General features: G+C 38.2%; 1 protein-coding gene across 3 annotated transcripts in view; it reads left to right on the forward strand.

Moving 5' to 3' along the window:
- LOC139140638 (dynein heavy chain domain-containing protein 1-like) overlaps positions 1 to 22,386 on the forward strand; it is an 89,875-nt gene that overhangs the window by 28,822 nt on the left and 38,667 nt on the right. For 2 of the 3 annotated variants that reach the window (XM_070709996.1, XM_070709999.1), the window contains 24 exons: positions 865 to 1,099; positions 2,221 to 2,265; positions 3,597 to 3,770; positions 4,414 to 4,642; positions 5,310 to 5,458; positions 5,992 to 6,135; positions 6,726 to 7,006; positions 7,450 to 7,695; positions 8,189 to 8,287; positions 8,604 to 8,769; positions 10,126 to 10,137; positions 11,908 to 12,098; positions 12,442 to 12,579; positions 13,326 to 13,485; positions 13,953 to 14,224; positions 14,956 to 15,141; positions 15,732 to 15,926; positions 16,623 to 16,905; positions 17,451 to 17,616; positions 18,246 to 18,490; positions 18,957 to 19,110; positions 20,002 to 20,191; positions 21,111 to 21,209; positions 21,792 to 22,002. In XM_070709996.1, coding sequence (XP_070566097.1) covers positions 865 to 1,099; positions 2,221 to 2,265; positions 3,597 to 3,770; positions 4,414 to 4,642; positions 5,310 to 5,458; positions 5,992 to 6,135; positions 6,726 to 7,006; positions 7,450 to 7,695; positions 8,189 to 8,287; positions 8,604 to 8,769; positions 10,126 to 10,137; positions 11,908 to 12,098; positions 12,442 to 12,579; positions 13,326 to 13,485; positions 13,953 to 14,224; positions 14,956 to 15,141; positions 15,732 to 15,926; positions 16,623 to 16,905; positions 17,451 to 17,616; positions 18,246 to 18,490; positions 18,957 to 19,110; positions 20,002 to 20,191; positions 21,111 to 21,209; positions 21,792 to 22,002 — 4,270 coding nt within the window. The remainder of the gene's footprint in view (positions 1 to 864; positions 1,100 to 2,220; positions 2,266 to 3,596; positions 3,771 to 4,413; positions 4,643 to 5,309; positions 5,459 to 5,991; positions 6,136 to 6,725; positions 7,007 to 7,449; positions 7,696 to 8,188; positions 8,288 to 8,603; positions 8,770 to 10,125; positions 10,138 to 11,907; positions 12,099 to 12,441; positions 12,580 to 13,325; positions 13,486 to 13,952; positions 14,225 to 14,955; positions 15,142 to 15,731; positions 15,927 to 16,622; positions 16,906 to 17,450; positions 17,617 to 18,245; positions 18,491 to 18,956; positions 19,111 to 20,001; positions 20,192 to 21,110; positions 21,210 to 21,791; positions 22,003 to 22,386) is intronic. The other variant, XM_070709998.1, reaches the window with a different exon arrangement.

Raw genomic sequence — 22,386 nt, forward strand, 5'->3', positions numbered from 1 at the left:
TGACGTAATTCGTAGTACTTCACCTTAAGTGGTCGATAGTTGCTGCCATGACCATTCTAAGGTCCACCTTGATTAGTTCGTTTAGTGTTTCAACCCTGGTTCTTTGTAATAAATCCAACCACTTTGTAGAAAGTAATGCAGTTGTTACAAAATATGGACATGTGAGGGGTATAAAAGCTATACGCATACTATCAGATAACCTCATTTCAGTCCCCATATGGTGTTCTCATACCGGTAGGTATCTGAATTGTGAAGTTTCATTTCATCAGATATGGTAGATCAAATGCAGGAAATATGTTGTCTCCAACATTGACTTGTCCATGACTGACTTTGTATGTAATCATACGGTAATTGCTATTTTGTCTGTCAAATATGCACAGAGACAGTGGTGAAAGTGACTGCAATATTAATGGTATAATTGAAGTTTGTAAAGACTTCCTGAAACCCCTCCCCAACCTTCTACTCATTAATTATGTAGGGTATACTACGTTCTTAATTAACGCCAACTCTGAAACTAACGCAAATTCTTTAAGCCCTTCAAGTTGAATTTGATATGCGCCCTCAGAGCAAAGTTCCCTGATTATTAAAACTGATGGGGATATGGGGTCATGAGGGCAGAGGAAATCTTGCTTACAACTTTTTGTAGGAATTTCATGAATTGATTCAGTGACTACACGCTGATTTTATTTGAAAAGTTATCTGTTTGTGTATGCACAAACACTGGGATTGAGTTTGGAGACTTCCTCCAAAGACAGTTCTATATCATGGACAAAATCTTCGATGTCACTACTGGTACAGACTCTCATTGCAAATAAATCAACGTATCAGTATGATGAAATGCTTTTGTTGGTTTTTCCCCTCCAGGAGGAAATTCTGAAATCAATGGATTCCACAGTGGATAATATCCGGAGTCAGTTCCCAAGGCTGTTCTTCCTCAGTAATGAAGAGATTGTGGAGATGGTGTCCATATCCCGGAACACCAAGGGATGGATGCCGTATGTCTGTAAATGTTTTCCGGGAATTCAGTCTCTAGGATTCTCTCTTCCACCGAGAAGAAACTCTGATAGAAGAAACACAGCACTGGATTTAGCCCTTCATGGTATGTAGATGTACTTAGTTCACATTGAAAATTTATCAAAATGCAGAATATACGAATGTTATATGCCTTTGCATTTTTATAGGTTTTTATTTAGAATTTACATCATTTTGTCCATGTCCAATGAAGTGGAGGAAAAAATCTCTCAATGAGTTCAGTGCATGTGCTCAATTTTCCAACAAGACTCAGTGCAGTATGTACAAAATCTATCCAACTTTTTGTCTCTTTTTGTTTATAATTGAGGTAGTTCGTGCCTAGAAAATGAAAGACTTGAACTTTTGCTCAAATTTTCATCAAGCAGACTTGCAGCCATTCTCTTTTTAAAATCAAGAATAGAAATCAGGGGTCACTAACTAAATTTTGAAAACAGAGAAACAAAGTCCCCAATGTTTACCAATATTTGAAATTCAAAATGGCCGCCATCCCTGTGTTATCTCTACGGGGAAAAATAAATTCCCGGTTTTCACATAACTAAGCAGGTAAAAACTTTACTTGCTCCAAGAGCTTCAAAATAAGCCCCCACAAGTGGTAGACCAAAACTGAATTTGAAAAGTTTTAGAGTCCAAAATATCTGTCCCTGAGGCACACTTGTCCATTAATATTCCCATCTCAATAGTTAGTTGCCAGAGAACATGATGTGACAACACTACTGATTCATCTGAGTTGAAGTTACTATTGATATATGACAGAGGCACTGGAAATTCCACAAGCTTTACCAACATGATCAAGACTTCATTATGAATACAGTTGAAAGTTAAAGGGAGAAGGGTGGTCATCCCGTCAGAACGACAAAAACACATGTCAATACAGAGTCTTGAGACTATAAGCAATCATACACTTCACAATGTCTGTTTTATGTCTGTTTCATTTGTGTGTTTTCACAATTTTCAAAACATGATTTTTTGCCGAAAACAGTTTTTTTTCTTTTACTTTTGATAATGCCATAGAGTGTGATCATTTTCTCTTAGCAATCATACTGATGCATGCCGTAATTTCTTATGTTTCTCTGTCAATATTTTCAATCCTCTTCAGTTTGAGGTTTGTGTTATTAATTTCTTTCACTGTTCTTCCTCTTTTGCTATGTTTTACCTTTTTTTCTTTCCCTGTCTTTTACTCTTTTCAAGATCTAAGTAGACCCGGTACCTCTGTGGAAATCTCTCACAACTATGGTAAACTCATACCACCAACAGTGTGTCTTTTTTATTTTAAAAAAATGCCCCCCAAAAATTATTGAAAATATGCTTTCAAATGAGCTGTTGTTGGATATTGATGTAGCTCTGTGTAATAGACTCAAAATACATGGTGTGAAGTGTTTGGCTTATTTTTTAAAAAACATTTCTGCTTTAAAACTTCTAGAGACCCTGTGGATCATTTAAATTCTGCGTTCTTCAGAGCAGGTGCCGATGACTTATTTGTAAAAATTATTTCTTTACCATCCCAACGTTTCCAAATTTAAAAGATGCAAGTCCCATAAAGCACTGACACAGGATGGGCTTGACTCCTGTTGCATAGATACTACTTACACCTGTAGTGCACCACTTTTTACCAAGATTAAAAAATAATTTCCTAAGCATGGACAGAAAATTTGTCAAAAAACGTGAGCAACATTGAAATGTTGCCATGTGTGATGCATATTGGTTTTAACGGCATGAGAAAATTGTCATCGGCAAGGGTCAGTTGTCATGGCTCTGTTAGTCTTCAAGGTTAAGCTTAATTGTCAAGGGCAAAGGTTAAATGCCCCTGACGAAGGTTAGTTGTCAAGGACCAGTGGCACTGAGATAAAGGCAAACAAGTTTTAAAAGGGCAAATTTTTAAGAAGAAACCACAAAAGATTCTGAAAGCTACTAATGTCCTCCAATCTAATTTTCACTGTACACACAAATATCTGTTTCTTAAACGTATTTAAGCAACAGTGTCATGGTTCAAAATGCACTGTTGCAACTACCCTGACATCCCCCTACCAAAATGTAACAAGGTATCTGATTGGAGCAAGATCTCTGTTCAGTCAGTCAGTGAGCAAAACATGCATATTAAAACCAACAACAAACACTGTCAGCACAAAGGTGCTCAGTGCAAGTATTGATGTCATTTCAAAGATGAAAGGACAAAGACTCTCCAATGATTACAAAGAGAACTGATTTATCTTCTTGAAAATTTGCCCTACAATACCCACAGAGAAATACAAGCAGTGGAAAATGGTACATTCTGAACCCGTTTTGTGCGGTTGCATGTGCGTACAGAACAGGGAAAAGTAATTTACTTGAAATGATTTAAGTTATGGAGAAGGTGATCGTGGTTGCTCCTCGATGAATTTTTGCAGCATTTTTTTAATAGTTGATAATGCATGTTCCCTGGCTAATGCATGGCTGGCTTTTTTTATTTAATAAAAGAATATTATGCAGAGTGATGGACCAAGGTTACTTATTTCATGAGCAGGGAATCTGCAACTCCAGGTGCTAGTAATTCTAAGTGCATTTCTTTTCTCCATCTTTATTTCTAGCTGATAAGCTACAGGTCACGACCCTGGAAGGGGAGATTGGGGAGTCTGTGAAATTGGCGACGCCTCTAGAAGCAAAATCTGACGTTGGTCAGTGGTTGGTATCACTGGAAACCAACATGAGAACGACACTGGGTAACATGCTCAGAGCCTGCGTGGAAACAAGACTTAATGAAGGTTTGTTTTGCTGTCATTTCTGTACCAAAAATCACTAAACAATTGATTACCTGTTCCATCCTGATGACCAATCCAGATGTCCAACTTTCCCTCAGAAAAGAGTATGAAGCAAGAGTCTGGCGACAAAAAAGATGATTGCTTTCATGTCTGTTTCACTCAACTCAAGTCCAAGTTCACCAGCGAGTTGTTCCAAATATTAGGTATTTGTTTCTTTGTCCATGTAATGCTGTATATTTTTCACTCCCATATACTATCATAGGAGTCCAAGTTTGGCATGAAAAGTAACCTCTTGCTATTAAAATTTTGTAATGAAACTGTTGAAGTAACGTTGACAAATATATTGGTAGTATTAAAAAATCATGCTCTTTGTCCACATATCAACCTTTTATCTCTGTCTTATTTCAACCTTCCCCCAAATTTTCTTCCGCAAAGAGCCAACTTTAATACAAAAACAATATGGTTACAGCAAACTTTGTTTGAGAGAATGTCTCCTGTAGAATGGGTCTTTTTATAGCATGTCAATAGAAGTTTTAAAATTGAATTATGAAAACAAGCATACCGTAGCTACCATGATATGAACTACAGGCACTCAACTTTTTGTAAAGAGATGTTTCGTGTATTTAATGGTATTGCTTTCTCACAGGTCTGGCTTACCCTGAGAAAATATTAGAAGAGCTAGGGGAGCTTGAGGTGCAGCAGGAACAGAGCAAAGAACAAGAGAAACTGACAGAAGCAGTCAAGCACAGCTACAGACATTGGCTGCTCAGATTTCCTGCTCAAGTTGTGCTCATCACTGAGGCACTGTTCTGGGAGAGAGATGTACTGCAGGCTTTGAAAGCAAAAGATAGTAAAGAACAACTTAAAGTACTGAGGTGTGTATGGAGAGAGAGAGAGAGAGAGAGAGAGAGAGAGAGAGAGAGAGAGAGAGAGAGAGAGAGAACTGAGAGACAAAGTTAACTTAAATAGACTGACATAGAGAGAGAAAGATAGACAGAGAGAGACAGGCAGACAGCAGATAGGGACAAAGAAGTTTAGATTTGAAAGACACTGAGCAGCAGCAAGATGCAAGGAACAGGGTTGTAGTTGAATTTGAACATACTGAAGAGAGGGACAAAAATAGAGAGAGAGAGAGAGAGAGAGAGAGAAGAGCAGAGAATACAAGATGTAGTGAGAGAAGGAAGACTTGAAGGAGAAAATATTAACAATGGACTTTTTCCCGCGATTAGAAAAGTTGTAAACTCACTTCAAAAGCTGAGATATGAGTATTTTCTGTTGTTTAGTCGTAAAGAAGTGCTGTAGGACAAAGTCACTTAGAAATCCAATGGGACTCCCATTTCTGCCGGCCATAAAAAAGGACAGTTTTAGTCCTGTCTCAGTCGTGTAGGATTCTAACAGAATATTTTTAAGAGAAAGGTAATGTCTAGGGATATCTTTTTTGTAGAAGGCCAAGTAGATTTGTGTAATGGCACTCCATTATGTGTTTTAATGTGTAATCTTGTCCTCATGCTTGTTTATCTGCATTTATTTTGACATTGACAGTGAGAGTTTCAGTTCCCGTCTTGATCAGTACCTGAAGGTACTGCATGACAACTGTCATCACTTCCTGACATCGCATTCCAGAGCTAGGTTGCAGGTTCTGCTTGGCAGTCTCATCAACCAGAGTCTACACCAAAGAGACATTGTCAACAGTAAGTCATTGCCAGTATTACCATTAGTGAAGTGAATTCTAGACAAAGTGCATTCTCACATCAAAAATTAGAACTTGTTAGTCGCCAAACAAATCAGTTTTATGTTATTCTCATCAACTCTGTTATGATGAAGCATTATTATACCCCCTCCCAGTCCATAATGTACAAAAGCAAACTTTGCGTGACAGAATGTACAAGATGAAGCTCAGTACATTATGGAGTGCAAAGTTTACTTGGGTCCATTATCACCTGGAAGATGTACGCCATTGCTATTATTATATAGTTTTGGCAATGCCAGTGAATTCGTAGATGTAGAAAACATGTGAGGCCACAATGCTATAATCAGATACATTATCAGTAAAAGTCTAGGGGGATGATGTCACAAAATTCACTTGTGTTGACAAAGCTATGATGTAATTACTATTGCCTATCAAGGAAGCAAGAATGATATTGCTGTTTTTTCTGTTGAATGACTTACATCAGCTACATGTATCAACTCTAATTTCTGTGTGATTGTGTGTGTTTTGTACCAGGTCTGCTGTCTGTTGAAACCCCCAATGACAAATGCTTTGATTGGTTGAAAGTTCTACGTTACCACATGGACATGAAGTCAATACTGTGTGCAAAGCCCCAGGCAGTGTCCCAGGATTCATCTGAACTAACGGATGACTACACAGGTGAGCAAGTCTGTTCCCAGCTGTTGTAACACAGGAGCTGAAGAACAGATGACTGCATGGTGCCTGCTGTGAGAAAACAACCCTCTATTGTCAGTTTTATCAGAGTTTTAAATTTGGGCGAAAATCATTCGATTCACTGGCATTTTTGTTAAACACCTTTTGCCTGGTAGCACTTGATCAGTTTGGATTCAAATGTGAATTTCTGTCCTGGAAATGAGATGCAAATATTTCTTGTAACCAAACTCTTGTTAAATTATAACCAACAGATAAGTCTAATTGGGGGGGGGCTGTACTTCAGTATTACTATCACATATTGATAGCTTCTGAAAGAAGACAGGAAATTGAGAATGCAATAAAGTTGTGTATAAATTACCTTGAAATTAGCAAAAACTAGGAGCCACTGTGTCTGCATGTATTCAACAATATTTATAAGATGTGTCATTTTATGTATAAGCATGTCAATGGGTACATCAGATGTTTAAATAATAAAGAGGGGATTGTTCTCTATGCATAAGAATTAGTCTGATAAAAATCCAACAAAGCGATTAATAAATAAGGGTTGTATACCATCTGCTTATGTCCTTGAACAGATGATGGTGTTGAGAGTGAAGGAACTGGACTCGCGTCTCGGATGAGGATGGTTACCATGGTAGCCACTGGTCACATCCTTGATGAATGTGAAATCCAGCAGATGGCTGGCTCTTTCTTGTACGAGTACGAATACAATGGTCCGACTTCTCGTCTGGTGATGACTCCGCTCACCGACCGGTGTCACCTAACCTTGACCCTGGCCTTGAAAGGTCGTGACTGTGGGGCTGTCATGGGGCCCACCGGTACCGGCAAATCACAGACCATCAGAGATCTGGCCAAGGTGGGTTACATATAGAGAATGTGTTAATGGCTGTGATTGGTCTATTGTTGTATGCGATTTGATTGGTCAGAAATGGTCTCATATAAAATTCAAAATTTAAAGGAAGTCTCTGGTTAAGAACTATTAAAACCATGTAATAATCATTGTCAACAAGAACTATTGTAAGAAAAATTGATAGAGAACTATAAGTTTGAACAAACTTGCCACTTATTAACTGCACTACACATTAATTTGCAGAATTCTCATTCTTTCACAATTGTCTTAGAGCCTCAAACAATGTGCAAGTAATAGACACTCAGAGAAAGAATAATGTAGTATGTTACTATCTCTAGACTGTATATGACATAAAGAAATTGCACTGCTTAAAATGTGCACTTCCTGAACAAGTTTTTCCCTTATTTAAGACAGAAGAAGTTTACATCTTATCTTTTTTTCCTTTCAAGACAATGGGAAGACATTGCGTAACTTTCAACTGTAGTGAGTCTCTTCACACAACACTGTTGAACCGACTGTTGAGTGGTGTGATCCAGGCCGGTAGTTGGTTGATCTGGGATAACGCTGACAGGATACCGCATTCCATCATGTCTGTCCTTGGTCAGAAACTGGATTATATCAAACACACTTACAGGGTTCTTGAAGCTAGCAGTGATAGTCAGTATGGAGCTAGGGGGATCTCTAGGCATGATAAAGTAAGTGAAGATAGGGGAGCTTTAACTTTGATTAGATTTCAACAGTTGTAGTTTGTGAAACTGGTACCTTCAAACCAGTCAAATATGAGCAAAGTCTGGGAAAAAAATTTTTAAAAACGTGCCAGCTTGTTGATTTTTTCCGAGTATCTGAAATCATTCTTGTCACGTCTACGATCAAAATAACAATTTTGGACTTTGGTCATTTATAAGGTTATTTTTGGATTTCGCCAAGCAATAGCAACATAGAAACCAAGAAAATACTCTATGCAGCTGATTATTTTTACATTTACAGATAGATGGTAAAATTTTTTGACATCTCAATGTTATCCATACTGAAGAAATAAAAACAAAAACCAGAGAACATGATGAGATAGTAATCCAAGACTAGAGTCATAAATACAGAGCCATGCAAATTTGTATTTTTTTCCCATCTGTTTAAAGCTATGCTACTTTTTACATCATCTTCACTATATTCTGTTTCCGTACGACTCAGTCACCAAGGACCAAGAGAAGAAACTCACTTACAACGCTGCATTCTTTGCCAGTCAAACCGTCAGTTGACAGAGAGAAAACTTTCCCCAATGTTGAAAAGGTAAGACGGGAGAAAAATCACCGAATCCTTCTCATATTTCTTAAACCTCTGAATATTATCTGAAATTAAGTTTGCATATAGTATTTACTGGGCACATATCAGGTATGATTCTCAACATTCAAATGAAAGTTCACCTTTGAACTCCACAACACCTTCACTTTCAGCCAATCAGGATGCACATGAACATTTACCTCTGAAGTCAATGACAATATCACTTTCAACCAATCAGTTTATAAATGAACACTGCACTGACCTTTGAACTCCCCAACAGCTTCACTTTAAATCAATCAAATCACTTGATTTCCTCCAATGCCAGGGCCAAGTCACAAACTACTTTGAGGAGACTTTTGGTGATGAGGAAGAAGGCTCTATTTCATCCAGGATTAGGAGACATTCCATCAGCAAGGCCGTACATCTGGATAAAGAGGATTACTATCCGGAAATCAGCCCCATTCCATTATTTGGTGAAATGCATGGACCAGGTAAAAAATGATTGTGATAAAATTATTTCTTGATTTTGCCATTTCATGATTGATGTCATTTTCCATGTTTTTTACCCAAATGCATGTTGTCACCATATTAAGCATGCCATATAATCATATCTGTAATGTGATGTTATCCTAATTATTTGACATAGAATGCATGTGATATGCCATATACATAACAACTACACGCCAGTTTTGTGGTAGTACGTAGAGTTAAAGCAACAAGTATTTAGTGTGGTATAATGGAACGGTTTTTCATATTTTTGCCATGAATTTAAATTACATACATTACTGTTATCAGGCTATTGTTAAAAAATCAATTTTTCCCTTGGGAGTCATTGAACTCAAATGGGACATAAATGTGTGAGCAGACATCTTTCTCTTGAACCTTCAAAGAACAAGTTGCACGGCATACAGAGATATTCCTAATCACTGTTGTTGAACTTTTGAAAGAAGATAAAAAGATTGTGAAGGCTTTTTCATTTGTTGGCTTTTCACTTAAAGTATTTCTGTGTCATCATGGTTCACTATGTGAGTTGTGACATAAGACGCATTTCCCAAGGGCTTCACTCACACTGTACATGGACAGTCAGTTTGCATCTTCCAGTATATATTTCATCTGTGGTGGTTGGAATATGAAGGGATATAATTCATCTGTCAGTTTTAAACATAGACATGCACATCTATCACTGAAGACAGAAAATAAATCGTCTTCACAATTGTTCAAAAAAAACATTGCTGTGACTTCCATGTGCGTTGTAACATTGTTCCAATTTATGCAGAAAGTTGCGTCTCTCATTTGGTCAAGATCAGAGTTGTAGTAATTGTTGTCATGGGGTCATCTGGTGACATGCAGCTTGTCAGATTGTTCAACCATCAGTCAATGTGAAAATGTTTGTTTTCAATCCTGTTTGTTTCTTCATTGGTACTTTTGTCCTTGCCCTTGAACAATTGGGAAACAAATATATGGACTGCTATTCAAATGATTATCATGGTCACTTCCAGGAGTATATTGTCGGTATCTTTGTGTTTTCAGAAGTGGTTGAGAAAATGATTTTGCAATATTTCTGTCTCAAGTAGAAATTACTTGTTTTACAATTTTCCCCAGTGGAATCTTTAAAACTATAAATTTCGTATTTGTGTCTCAGGCACTGTATCATTGTCAAAATGACTGTTCATCAGTATTTGGGACCATGTCAAAATAATGAAAACAAATTTGCTATCAACCATGGAAATTTGAACAATATTATTATTATACAACACTTCAACCTAACCATAAATCGAGAATAATTTTTATCTTTTTCCAAATTTTTTCCTTCCCTGTGACTTACATCATTTTATAAAACAAACCAGCATTGTACAGAGGTTTGTATGGTTGAATTTCTAATCTCCAGTAAACTAGCAGTAGTGAAACAATTTTCCAGTCTCTATCTGTCATCTGTTGCCACTGAGGGCGTACATCTACTCACAACTGTAGCCCAGCTGAGATGCAGACGTGATTAAAACTGTGTCTCAGTCGGGCTGTAGTTCACTCTTTCAATACAACTCTTTTTCATTTTTCCTTTTTCCCATCTTAATATTTATGCTAGTTTTATCTGTAGTTGTAAGCCATAACTAATATATCAAATACAAGCTCCAAGTTCATCAATTGACATATTGTTCTGTTAAATGTGTGCTTTACTGTCACACACTGGGGTTTAAAAAACCTCGAGTCAAATATCAATTGTATCAGTGCTTCATTAAAATATCTTATATATGTGATGCATATTTTGGTGTATACCATGAAGGATAAACTTTGTGTTAAAGGATTCATAGCAAAAATCCATTCACAGGATTTTCCTGTTGTAGCTCTCATTTGCTATATGTGTACATATGATGATCAATTTACATATGATGATCAATTTACATATGATGATCAATTTACATATGATGATCAATTTACATATGATGATCAATTACATATGATGATCAATTACATGTGATGAACAATTTACATATGATGATCAGTTACATGTGATGAACAATTTACATATGATGACAATTTACATATGATGATCAATTACATGTGATGATCAATTTATATACGATGATCAATTTACATATGATGACAATTTACGGCTTTCATCTGTTTCATACTTGGTATTGCATAAAGAGGTATCATAATGGAATGAGGAAATACATATCATGTAGGATTCAAAACTTGGAGTCTTGTTGATAGAGCTTAAAACACTTACTGTAACTTAAAATGTGTAAACTTTCACTAACCACTAACGTTTACATGCAATTAAATTAACTACTAACAGTTATTGTCATGTTTTGATTAATTTTTAATCATATCATTAACACTTATTTAACAGATGAAGTTATAGAAATATAGCAACAAATCTGTGAAAATTGTAATGAGTGCTTGATTCAGACTTTGTGCTGTGATTCTCATAGATAGGGATAAGAGGTTACTTAAAGCCTCAGGTGCTCATACTATCAACACTACATGCTCGGCAAAGAGAAAAAAATAGTTTGACTAAGTACTTCATGCCAGTAATATTGATCGAAAAGGTCTCAACCTACATTTCTGCAATTTTCAAAATTAAAAAAATGTCAATGACACTGTGTGGGTAATACTGTTTAATAGGACAAGATAAAACCTGCCTGATTATATGGGATTTGTGTATTTTTCTACAAAAGTTTCCAACAACCCTTTCAGTACTATGGTTTGGCCCAAAGTCATTGTTATCAATGGTGATTGTGGAGCAGTTCACAGGGAATTGGGGTGAACAGATTAATGCAAACTGAATTGTGCCATAAGTATGCTTTCCCAAATGTGTATGATTGTTTTCAGTCCCAATGCCTTTAGCTCGGAATACCAACATGTTAATAATTTCTAAACTTCCAAAAAATTGAGAAAAGAGATGAAAGAGGGAAAGTGATAGTTTTGGCAGGAAAGTCACATGGCAGGTGACATACATGTAGATTTGGCCAAATTCCTTCAAGTTTGTTCTGTAGCAGTTTAATACATGCAGCAATACAAAGATTAGACAAGCAGGTATTCACCAGAAGTGAATTGGCCATTCATAAATCTAGATCTGCTTTCATAACCACTGATACATCCTGTTTTGTAATGTCTTACGTCCACAGCCCGCTTCATGAGAAGCAAGAGAAAAATCGATGCTGACTTTGGTTACCTGACAAAATGGTCGTACACCCCAAACATCCTGGGTAACGTGTTGTTCAACGGAAATCTGATGCCAGCCAACGGTGGCAGTGGATGTTTTATGACACTCAACAGTGAGCATGGAACGACGCAAGACATACCACACAGTCTGAGGGTAGGTGTAGGTTTAGCCTTAGTCTGTGTTTTTGAAAAGTCATGCAGTGAATTCTGGATATAGAAATTTTTGAATGACTACCAGAAGCCAGAACAGGTTGATGTTCAGTCCTTGGAATCATACTTATAGTCTAGTGTTGTAGTAATATCCCAGACATTTTGAGTGCATGAATATCTTGTGATGATCAGGACACGAATAATCATAACAACAAGCAATGCAAAAGCTAAAGTCAGGTTTAATGGATAATTGCCTTCCAGGACAAACACGCATGTATACAGTGGATCTATCCACTTTTGTTTTCTTATTAAAAAAGTCATTTCATATTGTTTGTTTGTTGATCCAGTTGGTGATGAGGCCTGTTGCCATGGTGAAACCTGACCGTCTACTAATTCTGGAAGCCATGCTGTGTTACAAGGGCTTCCACGATGTCCCTACGCTTGCCAGGAAAGTGAATATGCTGTATGATCTGTTGGAAAAACAGGTAAGCCCGGAATAGGGTCTGCATTGAGTGGGGGTAGTCATGGAAACAGGGTTCTCTACAAGGGAATTTTGAGGGATAGGCCAGCCCCCTCCGTTTTCCAAGCTATCTATCCATGTATTAATAACCATACAAAAGAACACACTTTGGTAGATGGGTGAAATCATAGACAGTAGAGGGGGGAAACTACTGTCTATGGTGAAATAAATGCCAAAGTGATTACCATTTGACTGATGTCATTATTTACAGAGTAGTGCAAAGGATGACACAGACTTAAAGGGGCAGTCCTTAATCCCTGGTTCTTGCATTAGTGATTGATGATATTTCCTGTTTATGTGATTTTAGTCCTTTGTTCTCCTTTGAAAGTTGTGCACAGTTTACAGTCAGTTTGCTCAGACACGAAGCTGATAAAAAATCTGCCCCTTTAACCCTGTCACCCCTACACTTTGGTTCATTCCTAGACTTTTCACTGGGATAAGTGGACCATGTACAGGGAAATGGGATGAGGGGGTTTAAAGTATGTACAAGCAGGCAGGATTTTGATTCGGAATTTTCAAAATTACCCACACTCGAAACAGAATACTTGTAGTTTTATCAGAAAATCAGGTGCTTTGTTAAGTAATGCTGTACAAAATTGGTGCTCAGATATCAAAGGAAATTCTAGCCCCATGAAGTATACTCAAGTTTCTTTTTGTGTGATGTCATATTACACTGTGTTCATTTCATACCCTGTATGTTGTTGGTTTCAGCTACCTGACAATGCTGGCATTAGGTTCGGCCCAGGCCTGCGCTCCATCAAAGTGGCAATTCAAATCGCCGCAGTCAAGATGTTCAGTCGAAGACAGCTGCATCAGATCGGCAGCAGAAAAAGTACAGCTACAACTCCATCATTATCAGATATCAAGGAAGGTAAGGAAAGATCAGCAGTGTTGTTGCCAGGCAATGATAGGTCAAAATTCATTTGCTTGATGATATAACCGGTAAATCAAACTACTTTCTCAGACAGTGTATCACAGTAGAAGAAAATGTGGCTGAATGAGAGGGATTTCTAGGGCTTGCCAATAGAGGGCAGGCTACATCCTGCTGATAATTGCAATGGTTACAGAATGGGCTTGAAAAGGGTAAAACATGGTTGATAGGTTTAAGTGATAGTAGCTCTAACTTTTGGTGGTTTTTTTTCACTGTTTGTAATTAAAGTCAGCTACAGTTTCTTGTTCTTCTTCTGACAGGATGTTCAGATACACAGTATTTTGCCTGTGGCTGACATTAAAAAATAGTGAAAAAATCATTGTAGCTACTGGTCCTGTAAGCGTATTTTTCTCATATGAAATTTACTGAAGGCTGTTTCAATAAAAGGTACACCATACCCGTTACAGCAAATGAGGTATTTGATGGTACTGAGCTGTCCGAGTTTGATGATGAAAGTGTCCGTGAAGAAGCCGCCTTGCTGTTTGGCATTCAGAAGACCCTGCTCTCCAAACTGCATAACCTGGAGGCCATACAGGTGGTCAAGCAGGTAATCCGGACAGTGTTTCCACAGAGTAGCCGTCCGGCGTCCGCCCAGGACCACGATCCAGTGCTGGTCAACGCCGTACAAGAACAGATGGTGGCCGACAAGCTGCAGGCCAACCCACAACATGTTGCCAAGGTAACGGTGTCTCCAATAGTAAGCCCCCTAGGGGCATCAACATTTGCTCACATACAAACACATAACCTTGAGAACATGTACATGTATATGGAGAAAGCACACAGAAAGCAGGAAATGTTTATATTGTAGGCAGCAGTGATGTAACAATTACAGTGAATAACACCTCTATCCAGGCTTAGTGTACTCCTGGAAAGTCCTTGAACTTCAAAGCCTCCTGGAAAGTTCCTAGGAAAAGTCCTGGACAATGAAATTGAGTCCTAAAAAGTCATGGAAAATTGACAAGCCATCCACAGTTTGCAAAAATTATGAAGTGATACGTCATATTGAAAAAATGATATGTAAAATATGACATATTGTAAAAATGATACCTGGAAAGTGATATTTTGGACCTTGAGATCCTTGAAAATTGTTGAATTTTGAGTGACTAAGTGTATAAATGCTGTCTATCACTTTAGGAACACTTAAAAAGTGCAATTACAGGTATCATTTTGTTGAAATGATTTACAGTTTTGAAAGCACTGCTTGAAGTGAAAACCACACTTCTTTTCCATGGATCAAAAATCATAAAAATATATATTTCATATCCTTTGAAAGAGAACATGTTTCTTTTTTATAAGTTTACATGATATACATGTCATGAAAATATTCATGGGAGAATCTTGTTACATGATCTTTTAAAAAAATGATATATACTTAGAGTGATATCTAATAACGTTTTGCCTTTTTCAAAGATTTTACAATTGTATGAGTGCCTGCAGCAGAAGTGTGGAGTTATGCTGGTTGGTGCGTCAGGAAGTGGCAAGACGACATGTTACCAGACGCTGAGCCGGGTACTCAACATGTTACACAACAACCCACCTGCCAGGGAGGAACCACTGTCACACCGTACGGCACCACTCAGAGGTCCAAGAATCAAGGTATCTGTACTGTGTTAGCCTATCAAAATGAAGGTAGTATGCACCTTGAATATGAACGATTTATACTTTTGCTCAAACTGTCCTCAGGAAACACTTTCCCCCATTCTCTCTCAATATCAAGGATCAAAATCAGGGGGTCAACGCACAAAGTTGGTACCAGAAATCCTAGTATTTGCCGATATTTGAAATTCAAAATTGCCACCATACCTGTGTTGACTCTATGAGAGAACAATTTTTGATTTTCACAAAAATAAGATGGTGAAAATTTTACTCCCAGAGCTTCAAAAGCAGATAAGCAAAGTATTGTAAAAATTTGACAGTCAAAATATCTGTCTCAGAGGTGCACTCTACTCTAAACACATTATCTACCCAGCAATGGATGTTTGAAAATTCAGACTCTACCAGTCATTTGGTTCCTGGAAGTTTTCTTGCAAATTTGAATGATGCACTGGGACCTTTTTACAAAAAATAAGAAGATTGGGAAGGAACAAAATGGGGATATATTGAATCATGTGTCGTGTCGGTTTTCTTGATAACTTCATTTTATACAATGTGTGAGTGACAGCCATTTTTTTATTCTTACACAACAGGCAATAGAGGGCTCTGAGGGACGACCCAGCAGTTCAACGGCCTCCTCAGTGATGGACAAAGTTCGCCAGATATCACGAGTGATATCAGCCATCTCTTTACACTGGTATGATGTAGTGAACCAACATACAGAAGATATCACATACCCAAGGGTTGATGTCTCTATGGTTTACCCTGGAGTCTTGTCCATGGATGAGGTGAGTTATGCTACAGGCGTGTACTCTGCTCTTTTTTCAATGTCCTCAGAAATCAAAAGTTCAAAACATTCCTGATGTCTGTTTCGGCCTCTGAGATGCATTCAAACATAAACTTTTTATGTGCAAAACAATCTGCAAAAGAAAACCAGAGAAGCACGCCCAGGTTTTCCCATTTTTGTGATACTCATCTATCAATATTCTAAATCAGTTTTCTGTGAGACTGTTAGAAAAACCTAATTGATCAAAGTCAGCCTAGCGGTTTGCTCTGAAATACCACAAATTCATGAGTCATTTTACTGAGGTGTGTATCTGAATTCATTTGGAAAAAATACACTTCAAATGGGAGTTTCTGTGTGTAATTAGAGTGAACTGAAATAAGTACAGAATTGAATTTCTATCATCGTATTCCTTATCAACCATCATGTCTTCTGATTGGCTCTCATGACGTTTTTTATGCTAATTAGAAGATAATTCACAGGAAATAACTTCAAGAGAGAATGAAATATCACTAAAAGCCTCTGATAATAAAGTTGTTTAGTATTCATCTACCTTTGAGAACAATAGAATGTTGCATGCACTAAAAAGCCAAACAGAAGTCAGAACACCAGTGTGTATCTGTCGATATGCCCACTAATGCCCTCATGCAGACTTTGTGGTATTTTCATATAAGAACCTCATAACATTTATTACTTTTAGCTATTTGGGAGTTACAAAGACACTGGCATGTGGAAGGAAGGCATCGTTCCCAAGCTGCTCCACGAGGCCAACGCACAGACCATCGCAGCACACGCCATGATACAGCAACACCACGAGAAGGTGGCGCAGGGACACAACACGACCAACGTACCACCCAGCGTGGTCAGGAAGTGGATCATAATGGACGGTCAGCTGTCCAACTGTTGGGTGGACAACATGAACACTTTGCTGGACGAGCAGAAGAAGATGTGTGTCAACAGTGGAGAGCAGATTGATCTCATGGGTGAGTCGTGAGAAAAGAGGGTAGTAGGGAGTAGAGGGGGGTCATGTATATTGTCATGTTGCAGAGGTCAAATGAGGTGAAAGGTCACAGTGACTGTAACAAATCAGCCCACTAAGCTTTTAAGTTTTCAATCTATCCTGTATATTTTGTCGCAAAGCTTTTCAGATCATTAAAAGCAAATGTTCTAAAAACAGAAATCTTTTAGAATTTCTCTGTCAATCCAGATTTTCAATTGGATAGCCAGCTAAAGACATTTGGTATTGCTTGGCACACAGTGCAGAATATCTATCAGGAAACAAAGTTAAAAGAGTGTCCTTTGACTGTCGGATAAATTTTCCTATTAAGTTTACTGTAAAAAAGACAGATAGATGTTAAAGTGAGAATATATGAGGCAGCCATTGTTGTGAAGAGGCACAACAAAAAGTGTGATCTGTTTGGGAAGGAAATATACCAATGAGCTGTATTCAGGGCATGTGTGGTAAATTTGCCCTCACTTGTTCAGTCAGAACAGGTATACAAGATCACTTTCTGTTTTGTGTCGACAGACTCAACCTCTGTGCTGTTTGAGACCTGCAACATCAGTGGAACTTCACCGGCCTTGCTTGGACGCTGCGCGGTGGTGTACTGCAGCAGCGATGTTGTGCAATGGAAGATGCTGTTTGAGTCGTGGCTGCAGGGTGCCAAGGGCAGATGGGAACTCTTCAACAAAAGGTAAAAAACCATTGTCAGTTATTTTGCGTCAAACTGCTGAATAGTAAGATTTGTGATATTTCACAAAAGTTAAGATATTGAAAAAACATGAAGGATCATAACAAGATGCTTTTCTTTGAATCAAAATTGTTCAAGGCATATGCAAAACATTTGCATCTCAACAAAAACTGGTTCATACATGTATGATTAGAAAATGCAATGATAAATAGGGGAGGACTCAATAGTTAGGATTTTGAAATTTGATGGTTACTAGGTGAAATCTGAAACCCATGTTTTGTCATTGACAATTGATCCAATCAGTGTATTCTTTGGATCATATAATGTAAATATTTTCATCGAAACTTTCGAAAAAGTTACCCTACAGTTACCTTTGCGACTCATTTGCCTCCAAAAGAGATCAGACTTTTGCCGCAGATGAATGTATTAAAGGTTACATGTAAACTACATGTAGGATTTGAAGGGGTCAATGAATGTCATTTCTGTGTTCATTCGACGTGTACATTTGTATCCTGTAACACTACAGTTGTTGTCTTGGCACCAGGATACCATGACGACCCAACTCTTTCAGTCAAATTTAATTCTCCAATACACTGAAATTGATATTTGATTTTTCACTTTTCACTTTTCAGTCTCAAGGTTCTAACGGAAATGGTCGAAGACACTTTTCCGGCCACCATCAAATTTCTCAGTTCGGACTGCAGCCTCTCCCTGTCCGCCGACGTCATCCCGGCCAGTCAGAGTGCTGCCACCGTGGCAACTGGTATCCAGGAAGTGACATCATTCCTCAACATCCTGTCATCGTTATTTGACAAATTTCTCTTGAGAGACAAAGAGGAAGAGGAAGACACCGCAACAAGAAGTCCATCACTTGCAGGTGATGAGAGATATAAACCTCATAATTACATATAAATTGAAGTACATCTGGCTAACAAGGCAAGATATAACCAGCTGAGTTATTTTGACAAGCCCAAGCGCATGGCTAATCAGTTTTTGAGACCATACTCACTCTGGTACATTTTTGCTCCCACTATACTGATCGACAAGTAAATTTTGTATGAAAAGTAAAATAACTTCAACCTATACATTTCCTTCTTTATAATGACCCAGTACACTGATACGGAGCATCTTGCAAAAAGTGTTCTAGATTTGTTTTTCTACATCCTCAGTGTGAGAGACTGTAGAAAATTATAGGCTGATTTGGTGAGCTAGTGGAAACCGAGGCCAGGCAAGTGATTTCAGTGGCTATGAAGAGTGTTTGCTCATGATTGACATAAATGTAGACAGGCCGTCTTTAAGCGTGTTTCTTTCTCACCTGATTTCTCGTTCTTGTTTCTTTGCAGATAAAAGAGAGTCATACAGCAGATCCCGGCAGACTCCCATCAGCCGTCAGAGTTCAAGTTTGGAAGATGGCATAACGCCAAATCACACCAACCAGATCATTGGGATGTTCATTCTGGCTTACATCTGGGGTTTTGGTGGACACCTGCATCAAAGGTTAGGGACTGTGGCAGATCTTCTCAATATGGAGTTCAAGATTATTTAGTCTGTGCAATTTGTCGCTTGCAGTTATATGTATACATTATAAATGACCGTGTGTGGTACATTTTAAGGCAGAATTCACCTCAGGGACTGCTTTTCTGAAAACTAGATCTTTTGTAGTGCTTTTTTTCTGGTTAATTGTTTATTTTGAACTCATTTGTGAAGCTTGTGGAGTTAACACAGTTTTCACCATCTAGTCATTTTGAAATTGAAGTTTTCACCATAGAGTGAACACAAGGTATGGCGGCCATTTTGAATGTCAAATATCGGTATACATTTGGTAATGCTTGTACTTTTGGTGCCACTGCTCATTAATTTAATTTGTAGTTCAAGATGGTCCTTTCCTACATTGTAAATATTTTCTCTCTATAGGACCTGCTGATTTTATTACCCTTAAATCATTTGGATCATTGGATTTGTTTTGATATCATATTGCTTCTATCTCTAATCCCAAACTTTGCACGGCGATCCATGAATTTTTATTCATTTTTATGAAAGAGATTATCTGAAGGCTCCCCCAGTAAAGTTTGAACGCCTCTGTTTACCTTGATATATCACTTTCTGTACTGTCTTTAAATTCCTAATGACAGATTGGTAAGAATTTCAAATGAATTCTTGAAATTTATGGTAAAGATGAAGAAAAAATTAAAAAGACCAATTTTAGACCAGTATGAAAAGTATTTTTAACAACTTTTATTTGACTGTAATAAAAATTGATGCCTTTCTGTGAATGTTGATGAGTTACCTAAACAATCTCATTGAGTGTCATCGTACATTTTTTGGAAATTCCTATACTATGAAATTCATTGACAGGCTTACTTTCTCATCCCATCTATAACCTTTCAGATCAGTGGCCAAGTTTGACCGGTTTGTACGACACAGACTGAACAGAGCCAGGCACGATGTGCATCTACCTGGTCAGGGTACAGTGTTTGACTACATGGTGGAGCCCTACACTGGATTGATGATCTCATGGAGAGAATACAGCCAAGATGGCATCAAGACGCTGGCCTCGAATTTCACCATAGTACCAGAGGTGAGTGTTAAATCTCATTGTCTGGAAGTTGAGGTAGAAAATCTTTGGATTGCCTGATGGGTACAGGGCACCTTAGTGGGTGCATGTGTCTTTAGTGATTGACAGTAGAAAAGGGTGTACACACATTGTTTGGCTGATGCATGGATAGCTGAGTAGGTGTATAGGTTGACTGATGGGTGACTGATGAGTGGGTCTATGGATGGATGGATGGATAGCTACATGTAAGTGGGTGTATGGGTTGACTGATAGGTAACTGCTGAATGGGTCTATGGATTGATGGATGGCTGAGTGGGTATATGGGCTGACTGATAGGTGACTGATGAATGGGTCTGTGGATAGATGGATGGCTGAGTGGGTATATGGGCTGACTGATAGGTAACTGCTAAATGGGTCTATGGATTGATTGATGGCTGAGTGGGTATATGGGCTGACTGATAGGTAACTGCTAAATGGGTCTATGGATTGATTGATGGCTGAGTGGGTATATGGGCTGACTGATAGGTGACTGATGAATGGGTCTGTGGATAGATGGATGGCTACATGTAAATGAGTGTATGGGTTAACTTATGGGTAACTGCAGAATGGGTCTGTGGATTAGTAGCTGGCTAAACTTTAGTGGGTATATATGAGTTGGCTGATGGGTAAGTGCTAGGTGAGTCTTCTTTGGATTAATCATTTGATGAAGGGGTGTATGGATCTATGAATTGGTGAGTGACTGTGTGTAAGGGTTGACTAATTACTTACTGAGCTAATGTATGGCAAAAATAGGCAATACTTTTTGTACATAGATTTGCAGAGAATGGCTGAATGGAAAGATTTAATTTGATAACAGAAATGCATCACAAACTTTCTAAAAAGAAAATTGGTATTTAATAATGAAAAATTAAACAAGTCTTTATGTATATCATTTATCAATCAGGCTGAAAGATACAGTCACCTTATAGATCTTCTAGTGAGTAGCAAGTATCCTGTCTTATTGACTGGACCTCCTGGTGTTGGAAAGACAGCTCTTATGCAGGTAAGTTTCCCTGAAACTGTCCACATCTGCCATATATCAGAATATGCTGATGTCAAAGTTGCTTCATTGTGAGGTTTTTCGAAAATACTGCAAAGGATGCACGAGGACATATTGGCACAGAGTATCGCCCTGGCGCGAAGCGGAGGGTGATGCGCAGTGCCAATGTCAGTTTCCTTATGGAGAGTTTACGCAAAGTATAGGTCTTTCAAGTCAAGGCGCACACTTCTTATGATAAAGTTGCTGAGCAAGTTAAGACTCTCATATTCCATACAGAATTGCTTTCATCCATAGATATCATTGAATTACACATATGTCAGTTATACATGCAAAAATTCTTTGGCATTCTTATGCACAAGCAGTTAGGTGTGCCAGACCTGATATTGAAAGGCAAACAGAATTTTGTATCATGCTGGTGTAAACAGGTTGGTTGTCCAACTTGAAATTATTTCTTTGCAATATTTCAAATACTTAGCTCTAGTGAGTAGCAGCTACAGTATCAGTATTGGCCACAGTACACTGTACTGCAAGACCAAATATACTATACTTCTCACCTTAATCCCCTCCTATCCACAAAATTCACAGAACTTGGTTCACAACAAGCACTACTTCACCAGAACAGTTGTGTCGCTGGGACTTGACTCGGCAATGCTGCAACAGATGATAGAAAGCAAGCTCGAGCAGGTCAGACAGCGAGCCGTGGCCATGGCGGCTGTCAAAGGTAGCAAGCAAGCCAAGATGCACCATCTGTTCTTCCTGGACGATGTCAACGCTACGGCCGTGGACAAACAGACAGGTTTGTAAAATGATTTGGATTATGGATGAGATTGGGATTGCACACAGCACTGTTTAGAGACAGTTTGAGGTTGATGACCCATTCTGCACATAAATATTCAGCAGAAATCATATAGGGTTACCATGGGACTAAAAACTGTTGCACAGAATTAATCAAGTAGCATTTGATTTCCTTTAGACAGTAAGATACATGTGAGGCCATGATCAATTGTAACATTGAAATTCTACAAATGCCCCGGAGAAATCCTGCTGGATCTATGTGAGGCTTTGCCATATAGGATAAGTATGGGACATGTTTTTACAAAGGAATAAAGGCAGATTTTCAATGTGAAATGTGGCTAGCTTTACCGCAAAACTTTCGGTAGTGAATGTGGATTGACAGAAA

Source organism: Ptychodera flava, chromosome 9, assembly GCF_041260155.1.
Source record: "Ptychodera flava strain L36383 chromosome 9, AS_Pfla_20210202, whole genome shotgun sequence".
Lineage (NCBI taxonomy): Eukaryota > Metazoa > Hemichordata > Enteropneusta > Ptychoderidae > Ptychodera > Ptychodera flava.